The sequence below is a fragment of the Octodon degus genome, unplaced genomic scaffold, assembly GCF_000260255.1.
Source record: "Octodon degus isolate 3935 unplaced genomic scaffold, OctDeg1.0 scaffold00077, whole genome shotgun sequence".
NCBI lineage: Eukaryota > Metazoa > Chordata > Mammalia > Rodentia > Octodontidae > Octodon > Octodon degus.
In genome coordinates this window covers 10,630,555-10,641,692 of record NW_004524653.1, presented here as the reverse complement: position 1 = coordinate 10,641,692, position 11,138 = coordinate 10,630,555, and the positions used below count along the sequence as shown (strand labels likewise).

Genomic DNA, 11,138 nt, shown 5'->3' with positions numbered 1-11,138 from the left:
AGGAGCTCACAATCTAGCTGTGGAGCGGGGAGGAAGATTCATGCAGGAGGACGCCTATGCCACACGCTGGCATGAGAGGTCATGTAGGATGTGGAGTCAGGAAGATAAAAGTAGTCTCTGTGGGAGAGGTGGCCAGGGGAGGCCTCCCGGGCCAGCTTAGGCCTCTCTCCAACTGTCCATGCTTGCTCAGGGCTGAGCATGTTAAGTCTGGGGGTTCATCCTCCCTAGATTGTCTCCATGGGTCTCACTGGAAGCTGTTCTCTGTCTTCTTCACCCCTTCAAATGCCCAGTGGAGTTGTTCAGTGCCTTCCATGGAGAAGGAACTGGCTCTGAAGGACATGCTTGAGGAGGTGGGGAGTTGTTTGGGGGATTTCCCATGATACCTTGAATCCTGCTGAGCTGTCTGCTCCTAGAGTGTCCAGAGAGGCTGAAGCTTCTTAGTGAAAGTGAAAATCACCTCACAGGGAAGGTGCTTGGACTTTACCTCTCAGCAAATTGGAAGGCCAAAGGCTATGTCTCAATCTCTCTCTCTATCTCTCTCTCTCCCTCCCTCCCTCCCTCCCTCCCTCTCTGTGTCTCTCTGTGTCTCTCTGTCTCTCTCTCTCCCTCCCTCTGTCTCTGTCTCTGTCTCTGTCTCTGTCTCTGTCTCTGTCTGTCTCTCTCTGTGTCTCTGTCTCTGTCTCTGTCTCTGTCTCTCTCTCTCTCTCTCTCTCTCTCTCTCTCTCTCTCTCTCTCTCTCTCTGTGTCTGTCTTTCCCTCTCTCCTTTCAACTTCTGGGCATTAGGCCTGTTTGTAAGAAGCCACATTTTAGCAATTTCTCTCCTCCTCTCTATGAAGCATGAATGCACCCAGAGGCATCTCTTGGTTGCACGAGAACAGAGTGCAAATGGTGCTAGGGCTGAGAGGACACAAGAAGGTGCATCATCTTCACACTCTTGGCCACGATCTGGATACCTGGGCTCTGGGCTCAGCCTCTTACTGGGCAAAGTCCATTAAGGCTGAAGACTGGTGGGAGGCTGAATCAACACAGGGCAGACAGGATTCTGGCTACACTGTCCCTCTTAATGCTAGAGAGCAGGACCTGGAAAAGGCTGGTGCTCCCTCCCATCACTGTGACAATAGGACAGAGTCAGAGACAATGAGGAGACAGAGCTGGCAGCAGGCAGAAGTGAAGATGACATCCCAGTAACATTCCCGGGAAATTCTGTCTGGAGAACCTTTCAACAATGCAGGACCGACCAGGGAGATGTCTCAGTGGAATAAGCGCTTTTCTGGCAAGTGCAAGTGTCTGAGCTCAATCCCTGATTCTGCCAAAAAAGGGGGGCAGGGGGACTGGGGAGATGGCTCAGTGGAATAAGTGCTTCCCTGGCAAGCGCAAGGACCTGAGTTCAATCCCCAATTCCACCACAAAAAAAAAAAAAATGCAGGACCACATGGGGTTATCATGAATTAAGCTTCAGGATGAGATTGAATGGCCTGGATCTTGGAGTCATGAGCCCAAGAGCCCACAGTTTTTAAAGTTTATGGGGGAAGTGGCCACTAGACCAGAAAGAACAGTCTGAGGGAATGTCGGGGCTAGAAAAACCTCTAGTATATCTTAGTTTCTAGATGAGGAGGCTGAGGCTGGGAGATCTAGCCAACACATCCTACATCACACAGGGACTTATTGGCGGAGTTATCTAATGGGTGTGGCCTTGTGCTGACTGCTACCAGTTTCTCCTGACTCCTTCAATCTTGGCTCTTTCTAGGCACCAATCCTGACATATCTGGGGACCCACAGGACTAGGGAAGGAGTGGGAGCTGACACCTCCCAAAGAAATGCTATCAGCCTCAGCCCTCTCCATCTCTCACTCCTGGGCAGCGGTTCAGCACTAGCAGAGCTGGACAGCGCCAACATCCATGGGCTGCATCATTTGACTTGTGGAAGGTTTCTGAGATGTCTCACAGCTTCAAGAAGCGGCTGGATCTCAGGTTTTGGTTTGCCTAGTATTTCAGCCAGATGCTAACATAAGGCGGGTGGGCATCAACGTCTTTGGGAGCAGACGTCTGTCCCTCTGTTTGGTGGGGGCAAACAGACAGAAGAGGCCTCATTTGCTAACTTTGTTCTCTGGTCTGTCACCCTCCATGGCAGTGCTTGTTCAGATCAGTCCTTACTGCCTTTTGGAACTTCACAGTGTTCTGCTGCTTAGCCAGCTGTGCTACTTGTCACCAACTGAAGCGACAGGTGTCCTCTACTGGCTGACACACTCATCTGACAGTACAAGGCTGGTTCAGACTGTCTCCCTCTACTGCATGGGTCATGGAAGTGTGTATTGGGAAGCTGGGCAAATGAGATTGAAATGGCCTGGATCTTGAGGTCACCAAATGGCAGCAAGCATCCTTGAAAGATAATATTGTGTGAGCGAGGAAGAAACTTTGTGTGTAACTCACTAATGTTGGAGTTCTTTGTTAATGCACCCAAATCTTGCCCAGCTCAATGAATGCTCATGGCCTTCATCATCCTCTGAAAGTCATGTCTGCAATCAAAAAGTCTCTAAGAGGCCATCTTTCTTGAAAGCTGTGTTCTCCAATCCAGCCCCATTTCTGGCTCTGTCCCCTGCCTGGGCAGGAGCAAGGGCTCAGAAAGCCCTGCCACCCTTTGCACCTCCACAGCGGCTGCTGGAGAAACATCAGCACTGGGTCCTGAACCTGCTATTAGGGACAGCATGTGGCAGCCTACAGAGAGAGGTAACATTTTGTTTATCTTGGCAAACAAAAGCTTTCTGGGTTCAAGCAGAGGGATTCCTGAATTCCTGGATACCACCTTATTCAATCTCTGCAAATTAGAGACCACATTCAAAATCTTACTCCAGTCTCACCCAGGATGTCCTCAGACACATAGAGCTTTTATGTAAATTATGAAAAGGTGATCCTCTCCCCACCTTAGATTTGGATATTTATAATTTCTGTGAGTGCACTAGGTACAATAATGTAGACTGTCCTTGATAGAGTAGTAATTCCTAAAGCTGTGCTGTACACCTGTACTAGGCAGGCTTGGACGTCACTGCCTCCTCCCAGAGAGCTCAGAGACCTGTTGACTCCAATAGGGATAAGGTAGTAGGCCTTGCCCTGTGATGCCAGGATTCCTTTCTGTCTGAACACATGGTATGCTTACAGCTTCCTCCTAGGTGGAACTTGCTGGGAGCAGTCTTTGGTGATGCTGTAGCAAACAGGGATGTCTTTCTGGGCTGGGACCTGGGACTGGGCCTGTTGACACTGAAAGAGCTTGTGGAAGGCCTCGAGGAAGCGCTGGGACATGAGGGCATAGACAACGGGGTTGACAGCGCTGTTCAGGTAGATGCAGAGGCGGCAGAAGAGAAGGAAGCTGAAGTCAAGGTAGGGCGGGCTCAGGAAGGAATTCACCACCACGAGGGTGCGGTAAGGCAGCCACAGCACAGCGAAAAGGACCACCACCACGGCTAACATCTTGGTGACCTGTCAGGTAAGAGAGAGAGGAATGCGCAGGTGCCAGGTGAGAATCCAACTAAGGCAGCCACTGACCATGGTCAGGCTGTGCCAGAGGCACAGTTCCCTCCAACTCTCACCGCCGCCCGCCCCCTGAAAGCTCCTGTGCTGCCTTCTGTGCCCTGTGGAAGCTACTTTTTCCTGGGAAACTTCCTGGCTCTGATCCACCTCCAAAGCCTTTGGATGGGCCTCTAGTTCCTACACAAGAAATTCATGAGGCAACTGGGCCCCAGGATTTCTGTGAGTGAGATGGAAGCTGCGGATGGTGTGAGGGTTGAAGGAGCTCCTAATACAGGCCAAGCACTGAGAGTGGAGCCAGGCAGACTCTGAATGGTCCACACAGCTGCTGCCACCCTGAGCATTTTCTCTGTCATAGTTGCACATACACAGCTAGGCTGGAATCCTGGCTCCACTGCTGGCCAGCTGTTGGGGACTGGGTTAGCCTCTTTCTCCAATCAGCCACAGTGCCCTCCTCACCCCCAGCCATACACTCCTTTCTGGCCCTTTCTGCTTTCCTGCCTCTTTTCTCCTGAGACCCCTGCCCACCCTGGAGCCTCCTTTGTTCCCTCCGTCCTTGTCACCTCCCAGCTCTGCATATCTGGCCATTGCTCCTGGACCACCTAGACTACACAAAACCCCCTGTAGGTGGCAGACATCACAAGACACAGGGTTCTAAGTCCCAGGATGCAAATACCACAGAGGATGTCCATGGAAGGGATGCTAGGGCATCTCAGGCAGCAAGAGGGAGGTAGAGCTTCCTGCTTCTGGGGTCCTCAGTGTCCCTTCAGAGACCAAACCTTGAGCAGCATGAACTCACTCATGGAACCTGAATTGCTGACTCGTCCTGGTTCTACTTCTCCCCAGACCACTCTGCATCCATGGAGTCAGCTCCAGAGACACCCAGTGAGGCCCCTTTCTCTCAGGAAAGAAGCCAGCCTGGAGCACTGCATGTACCAGGGCTTCTTCCACTCTGTGAGTTCAGTTTCTTTGCTTCTCCAAAAGGTCCCGACCAAGCCAATAAACCTTGGAGCCATTGAGCCATCGAGCCATAGTGCTCTCCAGGAGCCATGGGATCCCAGGAATCCCCTTGTCACTCTTGACTCCTTATTTTACCAAATTCAAATTTAATTCCATTATTTTAGGCTCATTTGCATTATTAATACTGGAGAAGAGAGAGTGGGCTCTGGAATCAGGTGGCCTGGGTTTAAATCCTGATGCTTGCTTTACCAGCTCTAGAATTGCCTCAGATTCCCTACCTATCAAATTAGGACAGCAGTGCATACCTCATAGGGTTGTGAAAACTCAATTTGCTAACTTGACTACAATGCTTAGATTAGCACCTGTCACACAGAGTAACTGTTAGCTGTTAATACTATTATTTTCCACTTTGTGCTTTTTTTTTCAAAATTTTATTGATAAACAGATAGCAATGAGACAGTTTCAAATCAAATTGGAAGTACAGTTTCAACAAATAACACACTGCATATATTCTTCTTAGTGGTTAATTGCTGTACAAGATGTGGACTTCAGATCTTATTTACAAACACCATTAGAACAAATCATTCTATTCATTAAGAGAATGCAACTATATATCTATCCTAACCACTTTGTTGTTTTTTTTAAAACACTTTGTGCTTTTAAAGCTCTGTTTTTCTCTACTGTACTGTTTCCATAGCAACTGTCCATCATATTCTGTGAGGGTTCTCTTAGCATCAAAGAATACCCAAGCCACAGACAAGTGCCCTCATCCAAGACCACGATAATACTAGTAGGTACCACGTATGGACTGCCTTACCTTGGAAACTGAGGCTCAGAGGGAAGAAATAATTTATATATGGTCACAGAGCAAAGCTGCGAGCCCAGGTTGGTTACTACCAGCTCTGTCTCTTCTAACTAGTTTGGCCCCAGCCCTGCCAGGCTAAATGGGAAAGCAGTAGGCAGAATAGTCACAGTGTGGCTGGGAAGGGAAGAGAGGCATTTGTCCTGCCTATGCCTGTGGCAGGGCAGCAGTCCCAGACAAATATTTCACAACAGCTCAGCCTCTCCTGCCGCCTCCTGGCTAAACACTGCCTTCCACTGAGATGCTTGTATGCAGAGTGAACAGAAGGAGGCGCGGTGGAGAGAGCTCCATGGAGGGCTGCTACCCAGAGTCAGGAGAGTGGCACTAAGGGAGACAGGAAGGTGACATGCCAGGCTCCGTGAGTGACTCAGCTGAGAGGTGTCCATTCACCACCACCCCCAGCTGCAGATGGAGGCAGGACAAAGACCAGCTGGGTGTAGGAGCTGTCCAGCCCCGTCAGTGCTGAAAACCCTGAGCCTCCAGGCTGTAGGAGTGCGTTGGGTCTCAGGGAGCCTAGGCATGTGCTTTCCCACCCAGATGCCTTGCTGCATGCCCTTGATCAGTCCTTGTTCCCTATGAACACTTCCCTGGCCCTTAAAAACAGCTCTTAACTTTCTGAACAGGGATAACACCAGGCCCAGTCACACATCAGGCACAAGTTAAGCTCTCGCTAAATGCTGGGGCTCTCCCTATCCCCATCTTGGTCTCTCAGCTTCTCTCAGTCCACTGAGGCAGCTTTAGTGTCGGACAGTAGCATGGCCTTGAGAAAGTCACCTCACCTCTCAGCCTCAGTTGTCCCATGAGTAGAAGAAAATGAATAACCCCTGTCCATAGACAGAAGGTATGGAAATTTAACAACAATAACTAGGAACAATTGAGTGTTTAGTTGTGATATGAAATGGGCTAGACTTCAGAGAGATTATCTCATTGCTCCTGACTGACAGTACCCCGTACAACAGATGAAGAAACTGAGGTTCAGAAAGGCAGGGTGAGATCCCCCAAAATGCAAACCTAGTGAGTGGTGCAACAGGGAGTTTGGACTAAGGCACCTGCTCCTGAGGCTGATCTTGCACCCCTCTGTTGGCTGAGTAGAAGGGCCCGGTGAGAATCCAAGTTTTACCTGCTTCCGAGAGTTGAGGGCATCCCTCCTGCCTCTGGAGATGAAGCTTCCTTGGTGGGTGGATACTCCCTGGTGCACAGAACCCGCGAGCCCCGAGTGGCGGGGAGGCAGCGGTCGGGTGAAAAGGACGCGCGCTATGAGCACATACAGCACGGTGGCCAGACTCAGCGGCATCGCGTAGAAGAGCATGAAGTCCAGGAAGTAGACCGGCAGGTAGAGAGAGCGGGACACACGGTAGCCGCATTGGACCTGCACACCATCGGCGTACACTGCCTCGCGCGTGTCCACCAGGAAGAGCCAGAGCACACAGTAGGTGCCCGTAGCCAGCCACACCCACGCTGCAATGCGCTTGGCTCGAGCTACGGTGCACAGTGCCTGTGCACGCAGAGGGTGACAAATGGCGATGTAGCGCTCCACCGTGAAGGCCGTGATGGAGCCAGAGGAGGCGTTGATGCCAACGTACTGCAAGTAGGTGATGCCCAGGCAGCCCACGTGGCCAAAGACCCAGCCTCTGCTGGACGCTGCCTCAGCCACAGTGGGCACTGCAGCTCCGAGAAGTACCAGCAGGTCTGCTAGGGCCAGGCTCACCAGGTAACAGTTGGTGGGTGTGACCATGTGGCGGCCCCAGACCACCACGAGAACTACCATGGCGTTGCCCGCCACACCCACGGCACACACTAGGGGCACCAGCGTCAGAGTCACCACCTGCACAGCCAGCGGAGTCCAGGGCATGGTGCCCAGCCCAGATGCGTTCGCACGCTCGGTAGAGCCTGTGTCATTCTCCATGTGCCCTGGCCCGCGCTCCTTAAGGCAGAGAAGAGCTGGGGATGTACTTCCTTGGGGGTTACTGCGAAATTTTCCTTCAGTGAGCTGGAATCCCCCAGCCGAACTGGTTCTTCCAGTGGTTGCAGGATCTAAACTGCTACCTTGCAGGACTCCAAGGAACCAGACACTGAAGTAAACAGGGGCTTGCACTCAGTTTTCAAGAAGACTTTTAGCAGTCTCTCCCGGGTGGGGTTTCCTCCAGCGGTGCATTGCGGACTGTAGGGTTGCTCTCTACCTGCACTGGGCACCTGCCTTCCACTTCCCGTAGCATCAAACGCCCGAGCCCTCTCGCGTCTTACCTCTGCTCCCTAAGTTCGAGGTTCTTCCAGGGTTCTAGAACCCGGCTGGCGGTCAAGGGAGCGGGCTGTGAGTTTCCGTGGCTGCCTCCGGCTGCTCCTCCGCAAAGCTGCTGTGCTCCCTCCGCGGATACCGGCCACCTCAGCCTAGCATCTGTTCTCCCATCAGCTTGTGACGCGGCAGCCTGCACACCCGGGGCCAGTGGGTTGTGTGCGATGTGGAGGGAAATGTGCACTGCTAACCGGAGCAGGGTCCTCATTTCTTTTGCGCCTTTTCCCTTCTTTTCTTTCTCTCTTCTGCAGGGGAACCTCCGCTGGGCATTGCTGGAGGAGCTGGGACTGGCAGGATTTCTGACTCAATCTGGTAACCCTATCGTGTTCTCACTGGCAGAAACCTGAGCCCAGCTGTGGACAAATGGGGAACTGAGGTGTACAGCTGGCAAAAGGATTTGTCCATCTGGATTTGGGCCAGGCCAGTCTCCTCTTAAGCTTGCCATCTTCTTGCCACCTTTTGACTTTCTCTTCTGTACCTTTCCCAGTTTTTCAAGAGTTGTAAATTCTTGAAGAAAGCACCCCATGTTCCCATTGCTAAGGGACCTCTCCTATCACTAAGACTGCCATTCAGAAGGCATGAGCCAGTTAAGATTCTTTAGCTTTCATGGTACAGAAGATGTGGGTAATGAAAGTTGAATGGATGAATGAATTAATGAAATGAAGTTTTTTACATTCAGTGGAGGGACCACACTAAACTTCAAAATGACATGAAAGCTATTTTCCATGGAGCCTGGTTCCCTGCCTGCCCTTAGAAGGAGCTGAAGAATTGTTGACCCCTGTCAACCTGTCAGTTATATTCCCTACAAATTATTTGTTTCATCTGAAAAATGAGAGACTCACCTTGATCCTCAGGAGACAGATGGATAAAATCCACATAAAATGCTTGCACTGTGCCTAGCCATGGCAAGGGGTGGATAGACTAGTGTTTACAGTTATGGTGAGATACGTGTTTATATCCCTTTCTCTCACTCTTTAATGTCTAAGCACAGTTTGGAGCCAAACTCTTCGTCTACAGGTCCTGTCAGTGGACAAGAGATTATTCATTAGAGAGAAATTAGCAAAGGAATATTTGGGAGGCGCCAGCCAGAGTCCAGGACATCCCTGTTGTCAGTCTCCCTCACTGGGGTGAGGGGGTGGCTCTGTGTAAAGGACGCATTATTACCCCTAATGCTCTTTATGCATTGCACGTGTTAGTCTTGTTATCACAGTGCTCTAAGAGGAAGGTAACTATTTCCATGTTAAAGACAAAGAAACTGGCCCGGAGCAGGTAAGTAACTTGCTTAAGGGCATATCTTCCTCAGCAAGGGAGGGTGTGTGTGCTGGGATTCGCACCCAGCAGCCTTGCTGTGGAGCTCACGTCCTTACCTCACTCCCACATCTCTCTGCATGGTGCTGTTCTTTAGGATGTTCAACAATAACAACAGCAAAGCTCCTTATCCTGGCCCAGAGACTGCACTGTGTGTCTACACGCACTATCCCCGTCTCCTCAGCTCCACCTAGCTAGGTATCATGATTCCCATTTTGCTCAAGAGGATGTTGGTGTTCAGAAAGAATGATCTCCAGTGTCTCTGGTCTCTGGGCCAGAGTAAGGAGCTTTGTTATCATCATTGTTGAACGTCCTGAAGAACAGCACTGTGCAGAGAGATGCAGGGGTGAGGTAAGGACGTGAGCTCCACAGCAAGGCTGCTGGGTGCAAATCCCAGCACACACACCCTCCCTTGCTGAGGAAGATATGCCCTTAAGCAAGTTACTTACCTGCTCCGGGCCAGTTTCTTTGTCTTTAACATGGGAATAGTAACCTTCCTCTTAGAGCACTGTGAGCATAACAAGACTAACACGTGCAATGCATAAAGAGGATCACAGGGTCAAGCAGGAAGAAGCATCTCCAATTCCCGACTCTGCTCTCTTTCTGCCCAAACCCCAGCTTTCTCTCACTCAGATCTTTCCAAGGGAGCAGGTGCCAGGGAAAGCCAGTGTGTCTCCTTTCTCCAGCTGTGGCAGTGCTCTCTGAGGATAGACTAGGACAATCCTTTGATCCATATTAATGTCAAGGAGCTCCACAGGCTTTTCCCATGTTAAGCCTGCCGGCTCTCATTCCTGCCTAACTGAGCTGGTCAGTTACCAGTTGTAAGTGACAGAACTTGGCAATGGGTTAAGCAAGCCTAAATTGGCTCTTGATTTTGTCATACCTTACCATGTATATCTAGCCTTCCCCATCCTAGGAAGGGAAATAATGATTCACCTAGAATCATTATTCCTCTCCCTTGTCATTGACATTAAAATGTAAGAAGTTCCCATGTCCATCTATGTTAGTCAGCTTTTTGTTGCTGAGACAAAATACTGAACATACACAGTTTAAAGGAGAAAATGGCTTATTTGGCTCACGGTCTCACAGGGTTCAGGCCATAATCAGTTATCTTCAGATACAGGGATATCTCAACAGAAGAGTGTGGTAGGATAACACTGTGCCCTTCATGGAGCCTGGAAAGCAGATCAGGTTGAAAAATGATTTAGAGAGGAAAGGGCCAAGATTCAGGTATAGCCCTCCATGACTCACCCAGACCTACTCATAAATGTACCTTACTTCTCTGCTAGGAGTCTATTAATCCAGTCAAGTTGACAGTCATGATTAATAGTCACAGCATCTCAAACATATCTTAAATTAATCTCCCTTTAACCATTATACGCTTTGCCAACACTTTTTCATCCCTAACCTCTTGTTGGGACAATTGCAAATTTTTCCTAGTGAGTCTTTCAGACACATTCTTGTTCTTTCCTTTACAATCCAGTCTCCATATAACATCAAGTGATCTTTTAAAAACAAAGGTCACTCGCTCTGCTTAAACCCTTCAAGGGCATCTTTTTCACTTACAAAGAATCACAGTTTTCACACAAGCCTTACCCCTCCCCTTGCTCTTGAGCCTTCAGCCCTAGTTTCTGTCCTTCTTCTTGGGTTGCATGGCACAATGGGTAGACTAGCGTCCTTCCAAACCTCCTGCTTAGACATTAGGTCTTTAGGAATATATGTTAATTTATTAAGAAGAGATCAGCTTTAGGCTGCTTAAGTGCAATATCTCAAGTATGTATAAGAAAAAGGAGTAAGAGATTCAGATACAGAGAGATAGAAGAGACATTCACAAGAAAGAAGACCATATAGAAATAGGGGCAGAAATCAGAATGATGTAGCTAAACACCAAGGATTGCCAGCAACTACAAGAAATTAGGACAGGGCAAGAAGAATTACTTTCCAAAATCTTCAAAGACAGAAGGCATGGCCCTTTACTTAGGGCTTCTAGGCTCCAGGTCAGTAAAAGTAAACTTCTGTCATTTCAGGCCACCTTGCTGGTGGCAGTTCGTTGTGACAGACTCAGGAACATATGGCAAGCTCCTTCTTGTCTCTGCCCTTGTGCTGATTTTTTTCCTGTATTTGGATCTCTGATCTTCTGGCTGTTTCCATTTCACGCATTCCAGTCTCCATTTAGATCTTAACTCCTCAGAG

At 49.6% G+C, this 11,138-nt stretch overlaps 1 protein-coding gene across 1 annotated transcript; it reads right to left on the bottom strand.

The window, feature by feature from the left end:
- Positions 1–3,150: 3,150 nt before the first annotated feature.
- Positions 3,151–7,250, bottom strand: LOC101584046 (thyrotropin-releasing hormone receptor-like). Its single transcript, XM_004636119.1, has 2 exons — positions 6,465–7,250; positions 3,151–3,474 (listed from the first exon to the last, which is right to left on the bottom strand). Exons 1-2 carry the CDS (start codon positions 7,248–7,250, stop codon positions 3,151–3,153), a joined length of 1,110 nt encoding a protein of 369 aa, XP_004636176.1.
- Between the last annotated feature and the right edge of the window lie 3,888 nt (positions 7,251–11,138).